The sequence below is a fragment of the Blennius ocellaris genome, assembly GCF_963422515.1.
Source record: "Blennius ocellaris genome assembly, chromosome: 7".
Lineage (NCBI taxonomy): Eukaryota > Metazoa > Chordata > Actinopteri > Blenniiformes > Blenniidae > Blennius > Blennius ocellaris.
Genome location: NC_137656.1, coordinates 13,910,801 through 13,936,063, shown reverse-complemented (window position 1 = coordinate 13,936,063; position 25,263 = coordinate 13,910,801). Strand labels below are relative to the sequence as shown.

Sequence of the window (25,263 nt, the reverse complement as noted above, 5' to 3'; positions counted from 1 at the left end):
GCAAAATAAAAAGATCAGATTAAGACTTTGAGCAGACAAGTGACAAAGAGAAGTAGAAAATTTATTGCAGTATTTGTTCCACCAAAAGGGTATAAATCCCTTTTCCTCTTATTACTAGGGTGACCTAATACAACAAAATCTACATTTACAAAATATCCTCCTGCAATAGGCCACATATACTGCATGCGTAGTTCGAAATAGAATAAATTATGTTCAGAGGACTCTGCCATTTTACAGCTTGAACAAATAAAAGTGAACAAAAATAAAAATTCTTATTTTTTCGTTTTCTTTTTTTTTCTCTCAAATATCTAAAAGCTAAAAGGAAAAAACCATGAGGGTGCTATTAGTATAATAAACTCCAAAAAACACTTTAATAAGAACATCAAAAAGACTAATTTCCAACATTCACTTAAGGTTTTATTCTTTTTTTTACAGCTTTTTTCTTCAGAGATATAAACATTTTAGTTTTTGTCGTGTTAAACTATGATACAGTGGGAGTAGAAATGAGCGACTAGAATCTGCTGCACAACAGCGAAGGAGCTCCCACAACAATGTTGACAAAACATTTCCCTCCAGGTCTCTCTGTTCTGATAGCCTTTTAAGGGATAATTTGGGTGAATTATTCCTTTAATGCCTTCAGGATTCTATCCTCTGCACTTGAACACAAACAAAACATGAGAAGTCCCTCTAATATAAGTCTTACGCTTTGTGTCATTTTTGCAAGAATAACTCATGTAAAAGTATGTAGTGTCAAATATTCTTGCCCTCTGGTGTTTTCTTACAAAAATGGAGAGGGGTGAGGGTAGGAATCCAGTGAAGTTTGGCTGTGTTGTCGGAGGTGGCGGGTTGAGGAGGAGGAGGAGGAGGAGGAGGAGCGGGAACAGGGAAGAGAAGGATTTTGATGAAGTAGAAATGGAAACTGGTAACAAAAGAAACAAAACAAAAAAAAAAAAAAAAAAAACACGGGAGGCATTAGCTTGCCCCTCCTTCCCGCGCTGCATACAATGAGCGTAAAGTCTGTACTACTTTGTTGCTCAGTTTGTGGTTGCTGGTCAAGGCAATCTTCTTGTAAATGATGTCCGACTCCTTAATAGTGTCCACCCAAGGCACCAGTTTGCGACCGTCTCGTTTCTTGGCCTCCGCCCACGGCCCAGAGTAAGAGCCGGCCATCCAGTGGATGCTGTATCCGTTGGAGGTCTTCTGGACGACTCGAGCTATCTGCGGCCGGTCTTTGTATTTGGGGCAGCAGAGGGCAATCACATCCATAGCGTCCACTGTCTCGCTCATGCGGCCGGGATCCGAGGAGTCGCCAGCTCGCCTTGACCTCCGAGAGGACTGCAGAAAGACCAGACGGAGAAAGACGCATTCATGTTTGGCTCGTTTTAGAAAGTCAATATTGCATTTCTTTAACAATTATTCCCATCAATTAGCCTCAATGTTGTGAACATAACACAAAGCTCTGTGACGACGTGCCGTTCTATTAGAAAGTGTGCGCCTTACCCCTGGAGTCCTTTCGTCTCCCTCGCTATCGTCGTCATCCGTCTCTGGTCCCGCCTGATTGCGCGGACTGGGTCCTAACAAGGGTCCGGATGCTCCCAGGAGAGCGTTTATGGCTTTATTTCTGATGTTGGCGCTTGCAGATGCTTCTCCCTCCTCATCCTCTTCATCTGGGTCCAGATGTTCCATCAGAACCTTGAACTGTGAGCATTGAAGAAAAACAAAAAACAAAAAACAAAAAATAAACCTTAACCCTGCAGCAGTCACATGAACAGCATTTGGAACGTTAAGAGTGAAATTAGAGCTTGGAGCATTTAAGAGATATCGGTTTGAAGAATTCTGATAACTTCTCGAATGTCACAGCTAATATACTTCTACATGGAAAACATTGTTAGAATTACACAGCACCTCAATGTGGTAAAGCCATGTTTTAAAAAGAATGTTAAGTACATGATGTCCAGGTCACATCTAATTTTTCACTTACTGCTGTGTCTATAAAAGTACCTCATCCAGTCAAATTTTACTCTTCAAGCCTTTTTCCTTTTCAAATTGTTTGCTTGTTAGTCTGATGACCATTGTGCTGCCTGGTCATTTGACAAGGAGATTGTCGACTTTGACTAAAAATCTTTCTAGAATATAAAATATATGCAACATTTATAATGCATTTTATTTTATTCACATTTGTTTTTAAATGATTCGAACCAATTATAAACGGGTACTTCCCCCCCAAAAAAGTCTGAGGATTTAAAAACTTACATCTAGGTACTGTTTGACTATCCGTTTTTTTACATCGTGTGTCAGGGTGGCATGAGCGATGTTGTTGGAAATGAAGTCCATGGTTTGTCGTGGGTGGAAGTGAATGTTGTTTTTCCTGTTCACCGCCTTGTCGTACACCTTGGCCGACTCGGTTGGAGAGTACTTCTGAATTTTGCTGTTGACAAAACATTTGAGTTAGAGAAGTCACGTTTCAGGTCTGAATTGTTCAAAATGATATTGTGCGATAGTTTGAGCTTGGCCAGCTCTTACCTGTCCGAGAACCCATATTGGTTCTTCAGGTGCTGCTTGAGCACCAGCAGGAGTAGGATGCCCTGGACAGCGTTGGCAAAGTCCAAGAGACCTGTGGGATTGTCTGGAAGGAGTCTCATCACTTTCTCCGCGTCCTCCACATCCAAATCCTCCAGGTCAGACTCGGACTCGGAGCTCTCCGGGTTCGCGCGCTTTGTCGTCTTTTTAGGCCGCCGTACAACACCTTCATCATCTCTAGCTTCATTGTCGTCGCTGTTGCAGTGGCCGTCATTGTCACTTCTGGGAGAGTTGCAGTTCATCCGTTCGTCTCCGTCCTCCCCGTCCGACGTGTTCTTCCACTCCTTCTTCACCTTCTTCTCCTTGCGCCTCGGTTCCTTTAGCAGGAGCTGAAGCGAAAGGACAGAAAATTGAGAATCAAATTATGAGATTTCTTTCTATTTGAGGAGACACACATTCTAATGGTACGTTTTCAGAAACTGGACGCCATGTTACCTCTTTAAATGTTTGCAACAGATTGCTGCCAGAGACAGACAGGGTGATGTCTATGTGGTGCATGATGAAGAGAGGCTCCTCCTGGCTCTGGTATGGGAAACAAGCAAGGTTGTCTGCGACAAACAGCAGCATGTTCACCTCCGTCCTCTGCAGAAAGAAAAGAGGGGGGGAAAAAAACAACCAAATTCTCGCATCAATGTCTGGCACAAGCTTCATTTCCAGTGTTACAGTGCAAAATCAAGACTGGCCAAGTCATCATAAATCTGCACAATACTTGAATTCTGGATTGAAATCTCCAGGAGTCACTCCTTCATTTTTCTTTCTTTTTTTTTTTTTTTTTTAAAGAAAGCTGCTTTAAATTCTCTCCCAGAGCCACATATAATAAAACTCACACCTGTCATTGCATTTTCACACAAGTTGAATCGACTTGTTGTTTTAATGGGGAAATGCTGCTTCAAAAAACACAGCAGAACCAAAGTCTGTAAAGATGGACCCAAGTTATCTTACAGAGCTGTCATCGAAGAGGTTGAGCAGTGAAATGAGGAAAGCCCTCCGGTGCTGCCGGTTCCCTCGGATCATTGTGAAGAGGTGGGAGCAGAGCGCCGAGTGGGTCTCGTCCTGTCTGAAGCCTCTTATGATTGATTTACGAGACGAATTGATGGCTTGTTGCAAAACATATGACATCTTCATCCCGGCGACTGCCTTCATCTGTGATCAGATATGTGGAAAATGAAGAATTACGACTCACCATTTCAAACTTGTGAAGACAGCTGTTGACAGAGAAAATGCACACCCCAATAACAAGCATGTCTGTAAAAGACCAAAAGCTCAATATGGTTTGTGATGGAAAAGCTACTGTGTGCATGAATTTGGCTTTGTTGTACAAAATGATCATAATCGTCAATCATGTTCTTTTCAGAGATTATTTATACTTGAATTTCCACATATCTGTGTAAATGTATTACATCAAAACTATTAGTTCAAATAACAAATAATCATAACTGGAAGTTAATCATGTTTTAATAGGTTTGACCCAAAAACCTTTTTTTTTTTTTTTTTTTTTTAATCAAACATTGCTGGAATGATAATAAGCAGCTTCCAGTGTTTGCGGTGGTTTATAACTCGCATATCAACAATGACATTAACACGTCAGCAGGTGGCAGCAGCTGAGGCTTCATGGTCTTGAAATACTCTCAACGACCCAAGACCAAAACATCAAGAGTAAAACGGCTTGTATGTGATTTGTGAAAGATGTTCTTTGAGGCCTTTGAGAAGATTGATCAGAGATCATTCAAAATGTAGCTTTGTATAGATGATGATGATCGACAGTTAAGTAACCCAAAGAGCAGCAATTTTGAAACGAGAAACCTGCGAGCAAATACTCACATGGATGAATCCGGTGTACTTCTTGTCAATCTCCACCAGCTGCTGGTCAGCTTTGTTCCTCATGCTGGGCTCTGGGTCTGTTCCCATTGCAATGAGGTAGGGTACACACTGCACAGACCGGATGGAAATTTTGTTAGGTTTTTTTTTGTTAGGCGATTATAGATATATTCCCCCCTGAGGTCATTTTTCGGTGTTTACGCAAAAAAAAAAAAAAAGACAGCAGTTACCTGCACAGGGTGGATGAGACCCTGGTTGAGTGTGAGGGCAATGACGTTGAGAGCAAAGTGCCGTACGCTGGATTGGGTGTGGAAGAACGCCTCCAACACCTGTTTCAGATAAAGCTGCATGATGGAGCTGCTCATCCCTGACGAAATGTCTCCCATCTCCTTCAGATCCTCCTGTTTGGACAGTTTCTTCCCTGCAAGGCACAAATTCATGACACATTTATTTCCCATTCCATTAGAATGTGTCCATCTATTAATCCTACAGAATGGAAAAGTTAATTAGAGCAGACCATTTCTCAAGAAAAAAACAAATTTTTAAATTGGAGTAAACTGTTGTTGGCGTCACAAAATCAGCCTGTCATCAGTGGATTCGATACTTAAGGGGAGAATGAAAAAACTGACACTGCACGAATTCAATTTTTCTTACATTCTCTGTCAGCTTCCTGCATCCGTGTGTCCTCTTCTTGAAGGTACGTCTGGAGGTTTTTGAGGATCTGGATCTTGAGGTTGATGGAAGAAGCGTGGTCAGCCAGGATGCCATTGTACAAGGACTTCACCTCAGGCATGAACATTTGGCTGGGATGCATGATGACGAGGAAACCTGAGAGAAACGGAGGAAAACAGCAAAGACGTGAAAAAGAATCACCCACACACTTTCAAAGACACAATCTTCACCTGCTCGGGTGAAAAAAAATCAGTAAAATGAGCAGCACATCTGGTCCAGGTTGTCGCCAATACAACCAGTGTGTTAACAACTCTGGAACACAAAACTGCTTCTTTACAGTGGAAGTTCACTGACATTTTGCACATAATGAATAGAAACCCACCAAAAACCTTTCCCCCCCCCCCCCTTTTTTTTTACACCATATCCTTTTAAAAAGCGGCACTCTTACCTAAGCCGATGATGGCTTTGGTCTTGACCTCCTCGTCTTCATGTTTGGTGAAGTACAGCAGCAGCTCAAGAACTTTCTCCTTGATAACAACCTGCACACGACACATATGAACACACTGTGAGACAAGTCACCTCCTATTATTCTTTTATAGTGGCAGCAAATGTTGGAGTGTAATAAGCTTTGAAGATTGACTAATCTTAGCGGTGAGTAAAACTTAATCTGCTGGAATGTTTATTTTGATAGAGGCTGTTTCTGCCTCAAGCCCACAAACGCGCAACTTGAATTAAAACTAAAATAAAAATGCCATCCGGCTTAAAAGTAAAATGTTTTACTTTTGCCAACAACTGGATCCCCACCTTGTTGGTGCCCTTGAACTCTTCCAGGTCAAAGTCGAAATGTCGGGCGAGTGCACCCACAGTGAAGAGCGATCGCAGCAGGAAAGGCTTGTTTGCTACCAACGTTGTGCTGTTTGGATCTTCCTGGTGCTGGATCTTCAATTTGTTAAGTGCACCTGGGATTAGAAAACAAAACAAAAACAAAAAAGATTAAAGTGATTACTCAGCAGATCATTTTTCAGGATCTTTCCTCCAGCAAAACACTGTCGACATTCGGAATTCATACAGCATCATCTTGAAATGTCATTATAGGACAGAGTTTCTTCCATCCTTGCCAAAATGTGCTACCAATGAGACCCGAGCTGCAAAAATCTCACCGTAAAATCTGTTGAAGCAGGCCCAAACAAACTTGTAGTTGTGTGTGACTTTGTTGACAACTGCTCCAAGACAGCTTACACAGTGTTGCACCACCTTGATAAAAGAAGGAAAGGTCACTTTATAGCACAAATGGCTTTAATAATGTTCACATCCTGCAAAGCAAAACTTAATACGTTTCCTATAAAGTCAACATTGCGCACCGTCATGCCGTATTTGATGATGAGCTTCATGAGGTCTTCTTCAATGGTAGCGAGGAATGTCTCACTGGGGTGCTCCATCAGAGGCACGACAAGCTCCAAGATCTTCGCCACATTACAGATGACCATGAAATCATTGGCAGTCTACAGTAAAAAACAAAACAAAAACAAGCATAAGTATTGTTACAAATACTGATATATGAAGCATTTAACAACAACCAATGTTGAACTCAATACAAATGACCTAAAATGGAAGTATATTTTTTGGTATTACTCACGTTACACTTTGTGGTCAGGTATGGCTGCATGGTCATGGCGTGCTTGACCATGAGTTGGGCCCTGATCTTGCTGAACAAGTACAAGGTGGTGATACATGCCACGAGCCGTGTGGAGTTAACCCCTTTGTTTTCTACAGATGAGGAAGTGTATGCAATCACGTAAAGCAATGACAAACATGAGACAATCATAGTATTCAGTCAAGTCCTATAAAGCTAGCAGACAGCTGACTGAACTAGCAGTCATGCCAATATGAATATTGGCTGTAGTTTTTGGCTAGTATGAAATGATAAATGGTCATACCTGCAAGAGATTCCTCATACTTGAGGATGTGCTCGACCAGATTGTCCACAAGCTGAACACAGGCTTTTTTGGCTGGTTTATATGATGCGTCCTCTTCAGATTTAAGAAGCTACGACAAAAGAAATGGTACTCACTGAAACAAATCTTCAAACAAGAACAGTCTCCTCACCTGACGAAGCCACACAGACACTTACATTTTGAAGGAGCTGTTCAAACCAGTCATAGCCGGTGTCTCGACATGCTGCAACCTAAGAATGAAATTGCCCACAAGGATTCATGAAAACTTGATGAAGTCGGTGAAGTTTTCTGCTGCTCTCATATTACTGCAAACAACAGAACTCACCACATCAGTGATGTTGAGAATCTTTCTTGTCATGGTCTCTTTGTCGTGAGCTGGAGTTGGAGTAAACCACAACTTCTGGAATGTCTCATTCACCAATTTCTGTGAACAACAAACATCCAGTTTGGATTCATATCTTGTGCAAGTCAGGAAAACAATGTAACAGAAATAGAAATATCAGGAACGAAAGACATGAGATGCTGCGGATCAATACCTTGATGCCTTCCTCATCGTTGACCCTGCGGATCATCCTCACACACATCTCAGTGATCTTACTGAAGGTCGGCTGCTCCAGACAAATGTCTCTAAGGATCTTGATCACCCGTTTCCTGACACTGATACCGGTGTCCTGTGGAGGAACATCAATTTAGAACATCAAGGAAGCACAGCCTCCCCACTAATCGCGATTTACAAAGAAAACTTCAGTGTGGGCTGCAATTACATTAGCTTACCAAAAGGTGGCAGCATCAGACCAGAAGAAAAAGTGAACTTCTCATGAACCCTCTTGAACATTTCCATGACAACAGATACAACAATTCCAAAGTGTTCACCTCCTTGATGCTTAAGTCACACAGCTTTTGTGTTTTGCTGCGTTTTACCACCAAGAGCTTGTTTTACTGCAGCACACATCGCTGGCATCTGTGAAAGCTGTTTACTCCATACAGCTGCTGCTATTGAACAACATGATAAACAAAATCTTTACAACTAAACCTCAAATTTTAACAAAGCCTTCCTAAAATTCACCCGGTAAACGCTTGTTAAAAATATTTTAAGTGTTTAGTAGCAGCAATACCTCCACACTAGTATTTCACCAAATATTGTCGGATAAAGATCTTTAAGATTTTTAACATATTGAAATTTGATCAGTTTGGTTTATAAGAGGCTAATGATACATTTCCATCAGAGATATAACATAAGAAGAATATCTGAGTTCAATGTGGTTGTGACGTTCAAAGATAATAGCAACAAAAAAAATGACATTTTATAATATGTGGTGGAAAAGCCAAAGTGTACTCGTATCAATGACCCGACAGAGGGTTAAAAAGTGTTGTCTTAATTAAAGTGTAATTACAGCACCACAATCGCACCAAGGGTGTGGGCATCCAGATGCCAACATTGTAGACAGCTGTGAACTTATAATTTTGAAGGCTGTTTCTCAGAGACGCATCAACATGTTTGATGACAACATAAAATTCATAAAAGATAAGGATGTGGAAGGGCAATTTACCAGTATTCTCTCTATGAGCATGTCATAGTACTGTTCAGTGAGTTGTGGTCTGCTGAGCACAAATCTGCCCAGCAGCTCGACAGCTGCCTCTCTCACACTGGTTGAGTTGTCCATCAAACGACCGTGAACACCACGCTGCATGTCGGACTACAGACACAAGAGAAATTGAGAGCACAGCTCAGGGTGAGAAAGTCTTGATAACAACCCGAGTGAAAACTACATAGACAAAGTGATCAAAGCTATTATATAGTATGACAAATCTGATCTTTCAGGGATTATAATTTTACACACACCCGTGCAAGTATACTGGGATCCACAGCCACGACCTCGGACAGGCATTTCATGGCTTTCGTCCTCACAGCGATGGCACTTTCACCAAGGACTCGTAAGATCTATTGGAAGACAGCAGTGGATTAGATGAACTTAATCTTAAAGAAAAAAAAAAAAAAGAAAAAATTGGGAATTTTGCAAAATATGTCTACTTTACCTGTGTTAAATAAATATCAAAGCTCTGAGCGAACGGCCTCATGGAGGCCAAATAACGCACGATCAGACAGGAGTCGTCATAGTCCACAGTGTCAGAGTTCATTCTGGAGAAATGAGCAGAGAAGAAAGTTATGGATTGAGACGGAAATACAACTGGCAGGGAGACTGACTGTGAGAACAGACAAGACAGAAAGGACAAAACAAACAAGAGAAGAAGAAACATGTTTTGTGACTAAGGCACAGTGCAATCCTTACTTCAGTGTGGCAAAGTGAGCCGGCATGGTCTTGATGATAGTCCGCAGGAACTTCTTGCGCTTTTCAGCTCGCTGCATAATTTCACCCGTCGTTTCCATCTCCTTTGCATGTTGTGGTCCATCCGATGAGTCCTCATCCTTCGGATTCTGGTTCCGCATGGATTTCTCGGCCTCTGTCGTGGCATCGCGGAACCACTGAGCGATGTAGAACTTTCTGGCAAACTACAGGACAAGAAGGGTGTCAGACAATATGTTACACGTTATACTAACAAATGCAGTCAGTGTTCATGTAACTCAACATTTTCTTTTTTGTTTTACAACATATCGGCATCAACTAATTCACTGAGAAATCAGTGGGGTGATTAATATTTAATCCTCGTCAAACAGGCAGATCGATTTGTTGAACAGCAAACAGAAATAATTCAGGGCTCCCGATTTTAAATAGGTTTAATAGTGAGGAAATAAGTCCGAAAATGGGTCACATTGAGCCTCATGTAAACTCACCACCAGTGAAGCATCTGTCTCAGCGTTCTCCTCCAAGTAGTCCAGGAGAGCTTTCTGCAGCTGCTGGGTCTCATCACTGCCCGGGGACTTTTGAAAGCAGGAGGGACACATGCGTCAACCCACCAAGCCAAAACAGCCATAACACAACTAAACTGGAAGACATGCTCTCAACTTTACATAAAGTTGCTGCCTTAAAAATAAACTGAAATTCATCAAATGTGACGCTGTCGTTTTACCTGTTGTAGGATGCGATCAATTGATCTCTGGTCCATTTTACTCGTGACTGCATCTTTCCTCAAACGGGCAGCCACAGTGCCCAGGTAGTCCAGAGACGCTACTCTCAAAGCCATCTCCGTCTGCTTATTACTGAACTGGTGTACCTGATGGAAGCAGGAAAGCGCATCAGCGGTTACGGTATGTCAAAGAAATGTAACTGCTGAACAAAAATACATTTGTCTTGGCATCAGTGTCCTTAACATTTTAATCCCATGACAGAAAACCTGCTAGCCCTATGATCCCTAAAGTGGGAACTATAAAAAAAAATGTTTTAATGGCAGCTAGTAAGACATTTATTACAAGGAAGTGATACAGACAGTGCTAAATTACATTACAACAGCACCTGGACATAGTAGAAATAATACATGTGATGGAAAAACGGACTCGCATTGTTAAAACTACATAAAGCTCTATAAAAACAAAAATATGATGGAAAAATCCGGAAATACCAAAGTTACTGATGGTGACTGATATGAATGACTGAAAAAGACAAGAGGACTGTGTGAATACTTTGTTTTGATGTTGGATCTATTGTAGTTATGCGAGTGAACAAAAAAAAAAAGGACTAAAAACCCTGCTGACAGCAGACTGATTAATAGATGTGAATTTTTGTCCTTGACATTTTAGACAAAAATCCCAGTTTTCATACTCACGAGCAGTCGACCAAGCAGACTGAGCAGCAGCTCAGCAGCCGGCCATTCTGGTTTGTTCACTGTTGAGAGCAGGTCTTGGACAAAGTTTTCGAATAATGGCCGGTAATCTTCCTCTCCCTGCTTGCTGCCACACCTGAAAAAGAAGGGGGAAGTAGAAAAAAGAAAACATTTCCAAGAGTGTCCAAAAAGTCAACAACCCCCCAAAAAAAAAAAAAAATGTAAACAGAGAATGCTATTTTTACCACTCAAGAAGCTGGCAGAATAAACCAGCCGAGCCCAGAAAGTAGTGACAACTAGAGGCAGTCACGATTATATTTGTAGCAGCATCAGCATGCACTCTGCCAGAAGCGAGACTAATCCAGGAAGAAGGTGGCAATGATCCAAAAGCTGCAGCTATTAAGGCCTTTTCCTTCTTCATTGCTCTACACTGTGAGTAAATATACTCCACAGTCAAAGTTATGAAATACTATCAAACAAACCACACTTTCGGGAGGTGTGAAAAATAAAAAGCTTTTTTACTTTTTGAGGAAGACTGAGAGGAAATTCTGCGCCGTTCTCATTGCCGTCTCGTAAGAGTTGGTTATCAAAACGTCCTGATCCACCTTGAAGACAGAAAAAAAGGACATTTCAGCAAATTTAACCCACAAATGTGCATAGATTTCTGGACGTTTTGTGTGACGCTTTATAGTCTTACCTTAGAGTCGTACTCTTCGAAATTATCCTTGTCATTGGGGAGGTGGACGACGCACTGGATCAGCTGCAGCACCAGCGCAGTGACCATCTGGATGTACATCGGCTCTCCATCCTGGTCTGAGCTGTTTAGCCTGAGGAAAAAAGAGATCACAATGCTACATAAGTTCCCGTGTGGCGGCCTGTGGGTTCGGAAACAATATTTTAACATGTAAATGTATTTTTAATCGCCGTTCCAAACCTCTGCCACAATGAAGACAGAATTAGAGCCCAGCACCTTTGTTATTGCTGCATCCTTAAAAGACCAAATCGTCCAACATGTTTAACTCTTTCAGCCCTTTCCCCCTCGGCTCTTTGCCTTTTTCTTAATGTAAATACGAATCTGTTCCGACTGACCTGGCTGGTTAAATGAAGGTTAAATTAAATCGCATGAGTAAAATAACTGAAGCAAAGTTACCTGAAATTCCTGAGGGAGCGTTTGCTGGTGGGCAGTCTGGCCAAAGAGGTGAAGATCTCCTCCAAGATCAGCTGCCGATGCTTCTCATACCGCGAGAACACCTTGAGACAATAAATAATAGTCTTGTAACTACCTTCATGGTTCAATGGAGACACAACAAGGGAGACAGTTTAAAGCCAGAGGGACAATACTTAACCATCAAAGCTGCACAGAGCAATATTTTAGACTGAAGGACTCGCATCTAAGGCTCCTGGCAGTGTCATTAGATAAAAACTGATTTTTTTTGTCCAGAAGGACTTACCGCTGTAACAAGCTTGATGGCACACAGCTGCAGCTCACTGACATTCTCCACAAAGAATGGAGTGATTCCCATCGACGAAACCTGGAAAACCAAGGCAGACATGAGCCATCGTCTGATTTGTAATGAGACGTTTGGCTTCACGTGGTTGAAAATGTGTGAATGCTTCAGTTTTTACCTGGAGGATGGTGGTGTCTGTGAGCAGTTGGATCTCTAGAAGTTCAGAGATGTTGCTGACAATGTCACACACTTTGTTGTACAACATGACAATGACACGTTGCTTGTGAGTGGAGCATTTAGCACGCTTTGCCTTGGAGCTCAACATGCCACCTAGAACAAACAAAACAAGAGTTGACTGTTGAACCGGTACTTGCAGATCAATTTGGAACACTGCATTTAAAAATGAGACACCAATTGGGATGCTTCAGGTTCACATTAGCACATTAATCTGGTTTAAGAAACATTGCAGTATTAATGCATATAGTAAATATGGGTGAATGGCGGGCAATTCAAAGACAAGACACATTATATGTTCTATATCACCTTCAGGATGTATGTTAGATCAGAGGGTAAACATGATGGAATGAAATAATGAACAAATAGGAATTCAAAAATGTGGAGATGCTCAGAAGACATGGCCTGCATGATTTCTTGAGGTCTGCAGTATTTCCTCAGATTTGTTCTTCACTTATTTCTGATAACCACCTCAAAAATAGTGGCAAGTTTACACTATAGCAAAATCCCCCCCCCCCAAAAAAGCAAGGTTTTTTCTTCTTTTACCTCCATGAGGGTCCACCCTGTACACAGGATCATACTGTGGATACAGCGTGTTCTGAAGGTGGAACTTGGTGTATTGCAACACCCGTTCTATGACGTCCTCGATGTAAACCGCCTTTGGCATGTGCGCTGAGGTCATGATGTTGAGAGCTGTTAGACAGGCGTCTGCAGACTTTGTGACTCTCTCCATGATGAGGTCTCTCCAAAGCTTCTCCTCATCTTCAGCATCATGGTCCTTAAGAGTAGCGAGGACAAAGACAGTCAATACTTTAAAGCACTTCAAATCACAACACTAGAAATAAAGTTTTTACTGTTTCTAGAAGAAGAGCAAAAAACTGTAGTTTTCACACAATTAAGTCCGCAACAGTGGCAAGTGCACCCACATCAGTAATGCACAAAAATAAGAGGGAATTGGCGCTTACGTGATTCATCAGAGTAGAGAGCTTGGACCCGTCTTGAATATTCTTTTCCAGGATGTTCAGGAGTTTCACTAACCTGTCCGATGGGATCTACAACAACAGCGCACCTATTTAGAGCTGCGCATCAATTATAACCCAATAAATATTCTCGTATTAAATCAACATAATACTGTACCCTGCTGGAGATTCCCATGGCCTTAATCTTGGCAGACTCGCTGCCCAGCTCATTCAACTGGTGTTTACCAAGAAGCAGTTCCTGAGGTATCTCATCGTCGTCTGCTGCTCGACACACACAATGTTGGAAGACGTCTCAATAAAAAAAGCCCACTAATTTCAGAGAAGCGGTTTGACAATTTAAACATCAGCACTGATACTTGCCCATGGTAGTGAAATCTACATCCTCCAGATTCTCTAGGATGTTGTCAATGCTCGCCAAGAAGCGCTTGAATGTGGACGAATCCATCAATTCTTCTTGCGTCAGCTTGGGTTCATATGCTTTCCGTTTCTTCTGCTTCTCTTTCATCTTCATTTTCCTGGCAACTGAGAGGGGTGAGGGGAAGCCAGTTTTGAGTTTTTACTTTCTTCATATATGCAGACACCAAAAACTTATTTTGCAAGTTCAGCATGTTTCGCAAGCACTCTGCCTTGTTTGTTTGACATCGTCGCATTAAGCTGGGACCAAAAACCAAAATATTGCTATATTCGGGAGAAAAGCCGAACCTCTTACGAAATATTTGATTTTATTGAACATGCGCGACAATGGCATCCATTTTGAGTCCAAGACAACCACAGACGGATATTTAAATACATACCTTCGCTCATACTGGGAGGTGGCGAATCTTCCTCGGAGGAGTCTCTGTAGCGGCTTCCAGACCCTCGCCGGCTGTCTCGGTTTCCGCTTTTCCGATGTTCCCCCGAGCCTCGTCGTTCCCTTTCTTCAAACTCCCAACTTCTGTCTTTGTCTCGTCGCTGCCGCTTCCTTGCAGCTGTAGAAAAGCACATTTCTTTTCATACTACATACAACAAAAGTCCATCTCGGAACAGTTCCTGCCTTCAAATCAAGCCTCTACCTTTTCAATTTAGATGACCAAGTGTGCTGGAAGTGGTAGAGAAGTGACAAGAATTGCAGAAGGCACTTACACTCTCCGTTTGCGTCAAAGTCTTCATCAGAGCTGACCTCGGCGTATTTCGGCCGCTCATTTACAGTGCTTCGTTTTCTCTTATTCATCTTCACCCTTTCACACAGAGGCATGGTTGACTCAATCTCTGCCAGCAGCTCTGGAGGCAGTTCTTTTAGGACTGCCGGGTCCATACCGCCTGAATAAAACAAAACAAAAAAAATACACATTTTAGAATTTTTCCCAAAAAGATAAAAACCAACGCCTTTGCATAAAAACAAAATGTGCACATCTCATGCAGATGAAAGGCGATTTGTTCTTACTTTTACCAGACTTTCCTGAGGAGATTCTGTTCTTTCCAGACTTGCTGTGCCGAATGATCCTTTGGATTTGGTCGACAGAAAGCTTTTTCAGAACCACCACAGGTTTGGGTCGCTTCTCAAAATCTTGGACCAGACCAAGCCTCTCCAATTTAACCTTAGGCTGGCCCCAGATTTGAGTTTCAGTCGACCTGCTGCCATCCTTATCACGGTTGATCTGAGTGGTGGGAAAACAAAAGAAGGGATTTTAGGTTAACTTTTTGCATCATTTTAGTTTAAGATCATTTAACAGAAACATGGTAATTATGGAAAGGACTCATGAACTTTGTTTACAGAACACCAAGAAAAACAACACATATACAATGATTCAAGCGGACATGAGTTGAGTGAATTTGATGTTAGTTTGAAGTGTCGAACAGCAAAGATCTAAAGATATATTCCACTGTTTGCCAACATGCACTTTAGGGCCTAGTATGCAGGATTAACAATCAATACTTGTCAACAGTGCAGTGCCCAGATCACCAATACCCTCAGCCACTTGGGGTGAATAATGATAAATGTGGATCTTTACACATCTCTATGAAATAGCAACAGCTTGCCAGTATTCAGTGAAAATGCTAAAGGTCATGAGAATGTTAACAACTGAACAAGAACACGGATGCAAAGTTGCTCGAGACAATGCATGTACTAACTGTGTTTTCTTTTGTGTGTTATTAACACAGCCTTCAGTAAGTATATCACTGAAGGCTGTATCAATTACTGATGTGATAAAATCATCAGCGTATATTAGTTTGTCTGTCTGTATGACTTTTAGCGAGATTGAGTCCAGGTCAACCTTTGGCGGACATCAAAAATGTGATTGCTCTTGTTAAAACAATGTGGACAAGTTATCTTCACAAAATTGTAAATGCAGTATAGAGCTAGAACCAGCTAAGAGCTGCAAGACATACATCTCATTTGGTAAACAGTTAAACAAAAAGCTGATGTCCAATAACGATTTCTAACTATCACAACCACAAACTGGCTTCACTGGTAAGCCAACAACTGCTGTAAGTCTGATTTCTCTTCATACAACACGGGGAATAAATACCAATGTGATCAAAAATATATCCTATCCTATAAATTCACCTCCCATCAATTTTAGCAGACAGTCATAACTTGTTATACAATATCAACACATTGTCAGACAGCAGATCTCCACACTTCCAATCACAGACATGCAGCAGGTCCGTCCATTCAACTTAGACACAAGACAGCCACAATGTTTCCAACACAACTTCAAGCTAAAACCACCAGCGTAACCACCCTTGCAAAAAGACAAGCTTGTTGTTAAACATGGCATCAGTCCAAGTATGCCATATTGTGATTGATGATTAACTACCAACATTAGTCTCAACATTCAACACCAATCAGCTGGCAGCGAATTCTGCCTAAACAAAGTCAAGACAAAATGTTATAATCATCCCTTCATCAGACCCTCCACAGATGGGCAAAAGTGGCTACTGTATGGAATATGTGCAAACGTGTGATTTGATTTTCTATACAAAAAAAAACCACAAAGCAGACATGCTGCATGTTTAATGGTGGTGTTAAGTGTGCTTCGGGTCACAGGTTGACAATTTGTTGGCAGAAAGTGGAAGGTGAAAGTTTGATTTATCAGTCCAGATTTAAATGCTTTAAATGATCATTGACCCACAATGCCATACCAGAAAGACAGCAGTGGAAGATTTCTTTAAAATATTTGCGTTTGTTTACACACTCACAACTAACAAAATAAAAAAAGAAGAAGAATTTCCTCTGTTTAACAGATGGTTAGATGTGAATTAATGTGTTAATTGAAATTCCCAACCAAACCCAGAAATAAACAATGCTTACAAATGGAAAAACCAAAAAATAAATAAAAGTGAGCAGTGGTGTGATTTGATTTTGTGAGATTGCAGGCAGTGACAATTGAATGATTGATAGGTGGGTAGATGTTTGGCTCGAGTAAGCCCAGATCACCTTAGGGATCTGGAAGTTCTTCAGTGCGCCACTATGCCCTCCAAGGAGCTGAGCAGGAAAAGAATCTGGAAGTTTGGCACCAGAGGCAGACGAGGCTGGTTTGGAACCATCTTGCCTATTGCTGCTCCGACCAGGCTCTCCAGTGGAAGAAGCCCGAAAGCCAGACCTATCTCGATCGCTACGGCAGCGAGAGTCCGGGGACCGCCTGTCTCGGCCGCCAGCCTCGCTCCGATGCCTTCTATCCCTGTCAGAATCGCGGTCCCTGTCTCGTCCGTGATCCCCTCGGTTCGATGACTTTGGCATCTCTCCCCGTCTGTCTGAGGATTTCTCATCATGTCGGTGCTTTGATGACTCCCGACCTTCTCTCCTGCTGTCATGTTTATCGACCCTGTTCTTGATGACTTCTGGCCGTCCGTCTGGTTTCAACCTCAACGCGGTGTCGGAACCCTCCACCGCGGCGGGCCCGCTAGCTGGTTCCTCGGGCCAGCGTTGGGCTTCGAGGGCAGGAATAGGGGCAGCCAGACAGGGGTCGAGCTGGCCATCAGCTCGGCCGGCCTGCTGGAGGTCGATGCTCACCATAAGGGGAGGGCGGTTGGCACTGTTCCCAGCTGCAGTGGCTTCCTGCGGGGTCATTTTGCCAGCATTGCCCCCTCCTGTTGATCCACTGCCTGGGGCACCTGTGGGGCCACCGGGTCCCCCTGCTCCTGGTTCCAGGGGAAAAGAGTCCTGTTTCCGCTTTTTTAGTGGCTTGTCTGAAGGGAAGAAAAAAGAAAGACATGAAATCATTAGATTTTTCTGAACCCGTTTTTAAATATATCATGATTATATGCCGAGACATCCTACGCACCTTTGTCTTGCACTTCCTTAGAACACTTTTCACTCGCCGCTTCTCGTTCTATCCTTTCAATTTCAGCAAGGGCATCCAGCTCCGCTTCGTCATAAGGAGAACTGGGAGGCTGAAGACCACTGGCACCACCTGCCTGCTGGGAAATCTGCTGCTGCAGCCTGGCTCCAAGATTTTGCTGGAGAACAGGCACCTGCTGAAAGCCCAGTTCTGATTCCATGTTATCCGAGTTCTGGTCCATGCTACCTTCAACATCCCCTGCAATATGAAGGAGAAAAAAAAAAAGAAAGGTTACAGGATTGCACTGAAATATGAAAAAAAAAAAATCCAAGTGCTGCACATCTCTTTTTAGCACAACCAGCCGATGCAATTAGCGGTGAAAGCGGTTAATTGACAGCAAAACCACTGAGCTGATTTAGAATCTTACCTGCAGGATCAGATTCATTGGACTTGACCCGGGACAACTTGAGGGTGAGTTTAGTTGAGTCCTTGTTTGGAGAGCTAACAATGTCATACAAATCCTTCTCCTCTTTCACCGTCGGGGTTTTCTTCCTTTGTTGGAGTTGCTGTTTCTGGTCAGGTCCTCCATCCCTCGGTGAAATCGCATAGGAAGGAGGCGACTGGAGAATCGGAGGGGGACGAGAACCCGCTGCAAAGAAGCAACATCAATGAAAGATGATAAAAGCTCAAAGAACGCCAAATCCTGCTAAACAAAGAATTCCCAGGGAAGAACGAATGAAGAGAGCCAGGTGAAAATAAACAAGCTGCACATTTGAGTTGTATGTAAAAGACCTAATCTTGATACTGTTCCCGAATTTGTCCTTGTAAATGTACATCTCAAAAGACTTGGCAAATGAAAAATCAAGAATGTAACCAAGAAAATACCAGTTTCTCTCCTTCTTAAAGAACAGAAGCGAGGGGAGGTCTGTGCACTCATGTGCCTCATTTATTTTCCCAGTGTCCTTACGTTTTGGCGTGCCTTCACTTCCTGCTGGGGAGCAGCCTGAGTGTGGAGACCTCAACGAGAAAGAAGGATTCCTCATGGCAGAGTCGCCCTCCTGGACCGCACACACACGCACACACACACCACAAATGTCAGCCAGCAGGTATGAGATGTAACAAAACTTTCCATTTGGCTCTCCATTTCATTTACACAACTATTAGAGACATGCAAGTCGCAGGGATTTGATTGTTAAATAAATAAATAAATAAATGCTAAAAAACTGACCGTAGTGACAATAATATTGTACAAATATTTGTATTTATTTTCTCTCGTTCAAAAAGAAAAATAATCCATGTTCTGATGAAATCGATGGCGTCGTACCTCATTGCCCAGTCGGTGTACGATGTTCAGGTAGTCTTCAGTACCATGTCTGTCTGAGTGGTGGTTGGCAGCATTGGCCATTTGTCCTGGTACTTTGCCCTCGTGGATATTTCGTATCCCACCGGGCACCATAGGACTGGCCACAGACACTAACAGGAAAAAAAAAAAAAAAAAAGAGGACATTTGAAACACACTTAGATAAACTGCAGAGTTTACAATTAAAACTAGAATTCTTGTAACAACTTCTGAGGTTTCATGATACCAAAGTGGTATGTATTGTAATTTTGACCACTAAATAAAACAAATGCAATTTGTATAAGCCTAAAGATTGTACACAAAGTTAAAATAAGTATTTTCTGTGAACTGCAAGTTTATTGTTATTATTAGCGCTCGACCTGATGGAGAAACAGATGGCTGTTAATCATTAAATGCTAGAAACGATTTCCTGATTGTATATTTTGCAAATGAGGTAGAAAGGTATAATTGAATGCAGGAGAGGCTGTGCTGCAAAAGGAAATTATGATTTCAACCAATTATTGAAATAAAGCGGCTCTAATTGTCACAGTTGTCGTAAAATTAATCACACCTTCTATTCATCCTGGGAGGACACAGTGTTTTTCTTTTTAAGCCATAACACTAACTCTGGTGTGAACCCACAAAAAACGCAGTAAGCCCAACTGCACCATCAAATCAAGCCCCACAAAATTGTCACATTTTAGATTGCACAAATACGCAAAGAGGTTTTATGTCATTTAATTTCTTTTGAAATTTTTTTTACAGATCATAAGATGCTTTTCACATGACGACACACTAAAATAAATGCTTTTAAGACATGTTTGTTAAATGATTGGGGTCCATAATGGACATGTAACACACATACAGTCAAGATTTACCTTGTTGTATCTGTTGGTGTTGGTTATAGCTGGGCGGTTGTTGATGTGGATACTGCTGTATGTAACCAGGAGCTGGGCTCTGAGGAGTGTAGGGGCTGGGCACTGGACTGTTCTGTTGGCCCATGTACCGGCTACTGGAACCAGGCTGGGGCGGCACAAACCGGCTGGACAAAGAGGACAAGATGACAGGAACCGAGGGGGGGGGGGGGGGGAGAGAAGGACATTAACAAATTGAAGTAAATGAATACTAGTACAAAGCAGTTGAATGTAAAAGTCTTCATCACAGGTCTTAATTCCTCAGCTATTGGACTCATACCACCTGTAGAGTTGTGATACTTTAGACTGAGCTCAGTCTTGCTGTCGGACCCACCTTGATGGATTGGGAGAAATTGCAGCTGGCTGGTAGTTTGCAGACTGGGCAGGGCTATGCATGGAATTCTGGGTGATCTTGAATGGTGGTACCATTGGCTGCTGCATGACATCTGAATAGAAACAAAACAAAGCAGATTTTTTTGGTTCAAAAAACATGAAGCACCACTTGCATTACACCAACATGATAATACAGTAATGTGCAAAAGGCCTTCATACTTTTCTCCCTGAAGATGCCAGGGTTCCTGGCCAGCATGGTCTGCAGCAACAGTGGTGCATCTCCCTCTGGCTCGTCGCTACCCAGGTTGTCCTTCAGCTCTCTGGAAACGCACACACAAATGTTTTGTTGTCACAAGACGGTTAAGGAAGATAGGGGAAAAACCAATCTAGAAGAAACAATAGAAAATATTGCTCACACATAAATACAAACATGCACTCGCTCGAAATATGTCAATAGAAACCCGTTTGAAGCCAACAGATGAATGTCAACAATAAAGAATTACTTGAATATTGTGTGAAGGCACAAAAGGAAATAGGCAGACTTTTTAAACATGCTTACTTGCTTTAGTCTTTTACAAAGAATGTCAACACTACAAATGCAATTTGAGTTCACAGGAATTTGGCACCAAGTTGATGTCTGCCATCCACCTGTTCAGCATTCAATACATTGCTCATTACAAACTCACCGAGCACTAAGTACAAACTGTGAGAGTGCAGTATTGTTCCGTACAAGATCAAACAGGTGTTCCTGTCACAATAGACGAAACAGCACAAGCAGTTTTGACCTGGACGAAATGAACTTCTATTGACTCAAAGAAAAGAATGTGCTGGAGCTATCACTACTTAAGGTTTTTAAATGTAGAATCTGCAACAGACAATTCTGCTCCCATGAAAGACATAAACAATAATCCTGTTTTCTGTGCTGAGCATCACATATCATCTCAGTGCTCCACCTTGACCTATTCAACAACAGCATTTCCTCCGCTTTGTGATTAGCTTTAAATCAAAGTTGTGAACAAGAAGCTCATGTACTGACCAACCAGCCTTTACATGCAAATTGTGTTGCTTCTGACGTTCGTTTAAGCAAGAAACCATTCTGTCACAGCGACACATTTACTTGTATACTTACATGTGCTCTGTGGAGACCTGGTTGAGGCCATGGGCTAACTGGGATGCCAGATTCTCATCTCGACAGCCCAGTAGACAGGTAACTTCCTCTGCAATCCTCCCATTATACAGGAGACTTTTAGTGGTGGTGGCGGGTAGAGGGGACGGGAGGGGAAGCTGGTTCAGCACTGAGACAAGAGGACACATTTCAGAGGGACGGACTAAGAAAATCATACTGCATGTACGTTTCAGGACGCGTGCAGAGAGGTGAAGGTAGAGTTACAAAAAGAAAGAAAGAATCAAACGATACAAAAACAATCTAATCGCAATTGCAAATTCATATCTACTCAGACAGAGCATTTCAGCTTGGCATTTTACACTGGCAGGAGAGGAGGCGGAACAAACACTGTGAAAATGATTTTGCAAGACAACCGAGTGTCACTCACAGTCTGTGAGGCTAGCGATCCCAGCGAGAGTGGTGATGGGAACATGAGGCATATCCCCATTCATGCTGAAGGTGAGGGTGGGGGAGTGTGTTGATACACAGGCTGATCAGGGGGCCGATGGACGACACCCGTCCTCACATCTCCTGGCACCTGGGAGAGAGAGGAAAACATAAGCAAGAGAGGTACGGGCGAAAACGACACGAGGCAGGCGAGGGACAACAAACCAGATAAAGAGCTGGCGAAGGAGAGAAATCAACGACTTAGAAAATGACATTTTGAGACAAACTAACCGCCGAAATTCGTGCATACCTACACAATCACAACAAAAGGAAAGATTCATACAGTATGCCTTCCTTCATACTGATTATTTCACATGACAGATCCAGGATACCTGCTGCATCGTCTGCATGCCATGACTAAATCTCTTAACAAAATGTTTCAAATCAAGATATGAGAGCTTCTTCTTCAGTGTACATCTAATCATCACATCAATTTGTGCCACACAACAAGTAACAAGGTATTGGACAGAAAGGGAGGAAATGTCAGCAGTCTCTGCAATCAGTTATGTCATTCTGCAAGCACAAGTTGACGGTTAGATGTCTTACTCAAGACAGATAAAACAAAAGGCACAGAGAATTGGGGTCATAAGGTTACAAAACAAGGTCACTATAAGGAAATCCTGCAGTTCAAAAAGCCCCATGGTTTTATAAAGCTTCTCCTCCAGCAACAGTACACTGTTCCCATGTGGGTCTTGTTGCACCTTCTGAAGTTAGTTCAGTCTAAGTATAACTGATGGTTTGTGTGAGTCATTTGAATGTCACGTCAAATTACTCAGCTCTCCAATAATAAACAATGTACACACGTACTAATGCTCACCATAAAAATACAACACAAAGCATTCCCTGCATTGTACATGTTTTAACACAGAAATGTGGAAAAAACAAGTAGCAGAGAGGGAGCACCACAGTAAATTTAAAGTTTGGACTAAAAAAGTAGTTTTGTCTTCATATTTTAAAACTTTCTGAAAACTACACAGCTCTGTGACAATAAGCCTGAACCCTGATAGTCTGTTCAACTAAAACAGTAAAGACAGTATAACATCAATGCAGCTGTCAATGAGTTTCCATCACTTTCAAGTAACTCCCAGTAGTTATTTGAAGTATATCTCATATATGGCTCCAGGTGAATTTTAAATGATTTATGGCTTAATACAAAAGGTCTGCACAAAGTAGGTTTCCATATTACACATATTTTAAGTATGTTAAATTAACATAGAATTCAAATATCAAATGATAGTGGGCAACATGACAACCCGAGACAGAAATAGAGAAATCAATGTTCAGACTACTGAACCTTAACTTGCCCCATTTAGTTTATTCTCTTTTACACACAAAAAGACATTCAAATAAGGAATAAATGACATGCATTGTATTCAAAGGCCACCAACAAGCAATACTATCACCACAAACAAGAAGCGAGATGTGAATTACTGAAGAAAATACCTTTCCGAAGAACTCTGTGCAGTCGCTGGTGGACTCACTGACATTTCAGAGAAAACAATTCTACCCCTTCAATCTGTTGAAAGAGAACACATGCTCTGCTTCAGACTCTTTTGGACTGAAGGTGCACACGCACATCACCAAAACAGTAATGAAGTAGCAGAGACAACAAATAAACATACAGCAAGACTTGCACTGTTTATTCACATGCATGCATTGAGCTTTCATTGCAAAAAAAAAGCTTGCATATGTGATCCAAGTTAAAGGACTTCTCAGAACAACTTTTAGATATCACAGAAGCCGTGTTGATCTGCAAACACACCGGCCCTGGGACCAAGACATCAGTCGGGTAGCAGACTAAACTCTTTCAAACTTTGCTGCCCCACCCCCCGTTTGACACATCAGTCAAAAGAGATGGAGAACTGACGTCCATAGTAAACATGACATTAGCGAGCAGTCGAGTTAACATGCACGGTGCGGTTTCCCTCTGTAGGCAGGGGCTTGGCTGACAGCTGTGAGACTGACAGGCAGGAGGCAGCACAAAGGAACAGATGCACTCTGATGGTGGCGGCAGGAGCGGGGGGCTGCATCCTCCAGAAGCCAACAGCAACCCGCTCTGCTCACTGGCTGAATCGCGGAGCGCGATCAAAACTGTTTGCGTCTGCTCCGGAGCGATCTGAGTTAACAACATTAACGTGGATGCTAAAGTCAGGCTCCAAAGCAACTCGCGCTCGGTCCGTAGTTGGTGCGCACATTTCAAAACATGATCGCGGCTAAAAAAAAAAAAAAAAAAACAATACCAAAAAAATGCGCCGTTTGCCATGCCGATGTTTCAACTAAACTCAACGCGCAGCGTAAAACCTCAAATGACACAAACGCAGTGGGAGCAAAACAGCCAGCGAACATCCACAAGCAATTAGCATCCTTCCCAATGTTTATCTTGGCACTGTTGCGTACAAAACCATAAACATCACGTTTCCCTGCAAAGAAGTTAACTGTCTGGATCTCGGGTTCAACAAAAAGCTGTTGCCTCCACTTACGATCGCAGCTCTGATCAGTAGCGTTCGCTGCTTTACACTCTCTAACAACAATAGTCGTGTTTTAACGGCTAACTGGCGATGCTAACTAGCTGTAAGTGTTGTTAGTTAGCCTTTAACGTCGTTCTTCGCTCAAATAAAGGCAAAGCAAATGCAAGAGTACGAGGAAGCGACAGATGAGTTAAAGGATGTTAGCCGAATTACACGGAGCTCGAGAAAAAACAAAACAAAACAAAACAACAAAAAAAAGCGTGGGGTTTGTGAGTAGATGTGGAGGCAGCGGCACGGATCGCAATCCCGTGGCAGTGGCCCAATCGTCGGGCTCAACAAATGACATCCACTCCGAGGCCGTGCGCCTCGGCGGAGCAAAAACACACCTAGCTAGCACGGCTGGCTAGTTCGCTAGCTTCCGTTACCTCCCGGTCAACGATTAACGACGCCGTAGGTGGTCTTGCAGGGGAACGCTGGTTTGCGTCATTGCCAATAAATTGCAAATTTAAAAAAAAAGTTGGGTCAAAAATAAAGCCAGACGTGCGATTGTATTTACCTTCGGATGTTGCGTTCGAAGGGAGGGGAATGTTTTAGCTTGGTTTGGGTCCGTGTCCGTATCTCTAGCTCCCCCTTTCTTCTCGTTCGCAGCTCCTCCAGAAGGAACTCGATTGGCTCGCCAGCTAGCCGCCGAGCTAGCCTGCTAGCTATCAACAATAATCCGGGTCGGACCGATTCGCTCTTCTTCCGTCACCCGAGAGAGAATGTTTCACCGCACATTCATGGGGAAACATTCGTTCTTCGGAGTTTCAGTCGGACTGCGCCGACATAAACAGGGAGCGCAGCCAATTTCGACAGTAAACGAGAAATATGACGATTGTTGCGATCATCAAGAGGCTCTCCTCTCGTAGAACAAAATGCCGACCGG

The 25,263-nt window shown here is 42.5% G+C and overlaps 1 protein-coding gene across 2 annotated transcripts; it reads right to left on the bottom strand.

The window, feature by feature from the left end:
• Nucleotides 1–80: 80 nt before the first annotated feature.
• nipbla (NIPBL cohesin loading factor a) lies at nucleotides 81–25,192 on the bottom strand. 2 transcript variants are annotated; one of them, XM_080499678.1, is made up of 49 exons: nucleotides 24,895–25,192; nucleotides 23,314–23,386; nucleotides 21,812–21,961; nucleotides 21,388–21,553; nucleotides 20,478–20,578; nucleotides 20,260–20,371; nucleotides 19,890–20,053; nucleotides 18,997–19,145; nucleotides 18,640–18,730; nucleotides 18,100–18,321; nucleotides 17,676–17,930; nucleotides 16,829–17,580; nucleotides 14,831–15,044; nucleotides 14,530–14,706; nucleotides 14,202–14,375; nucleotides 13,768–13,929; nucleotides 13,565–13,668; nucleotides 13,393–13,479; nucleotides 12,974–13,205; nucleotides 12,372–12,523; nucleotides 12,197–12,277; nucleotides 11,896–11,996; nucleotides 11,443–11,572; nucleotides 11,268–11,350; nucleotides 10,749–10,881; nucleotides 10,056–10,199; nucleotides 9,820–9,906; nucleotides 9,317–9,537; nucleotides 9,063–9,165; nucleotides 8,869–8,967; nucleotides 8,576–8,722; nucleotides 7,562–7,696; nucleotides 7,351–7,449; nucleotides 7,202–7,255; nucleotides 7,008–7,116; nucleotides 6,707–6,837; nucleotides 6,432–6,572; nucleotides 6,231–6,324; nucleotides 5,875–6,029; nucleotides 5,519–5,609; nucleotides 5,053–5,226; nucleotides 4,629–4,819; nucleotides 4,402–4,509; nucleotides 3,523–3,723; nucleotides 3,016–3,162; nucleotides 2,524–2,909; nucleotides 2,254–2,428; nucleotides 1,501–1,698; nucleotides 81–1,335 (listed from the first exon to the last, which is right to left on the bottom strand). In XM_080499678.1, exons 3-49 carry the CDS (start codon nucleotides 21,873–21,875, stop codon nucleotides 973–975), a joined length of 7,659 nt encoding a protein of 2,552 aa, XP_080355804.1. In that variant the 5' UTR covers nucleotides 21,876–21,961; nucleotides 23,314–23,386; nucleotides 24,895–25,192; the 3' UTR covers nucleotides 81–972. The 2 variants fall into 2 exon arrangements, with proteins under 2 accessions (XP_080355804.1, XP_080355805.1); XM_080499679.1 differs by having other exon boundaries at nucleotides 17,405–17,580.
• Nucleotides 25,193–25,263: the final 71 nt, after the last annotated feature.

Coding starts and splice junctions, on each gene's coding strand:
- nipbla (XM_080499678.1), bottom strand. CDS start 21,875: ATGAATGGGGATATGCCTCATGTTCCCATCACCACTCTCGCTGGGATC. Junction 11,351..11,442: donor TCGAAGAGTACGACTCTAAG/GTAAGACTATAA, acceptor TCTGTCTTCAAG/GTGGATCAGGACGTTTTGAT. Junction 5,227..5,518: donor CAAAGCCATCATCGGCTTAG/GTAAGAGTGCCG, acceptor CGTTTCTCTCAG/GTTTCCTCGTCATCATGCAT.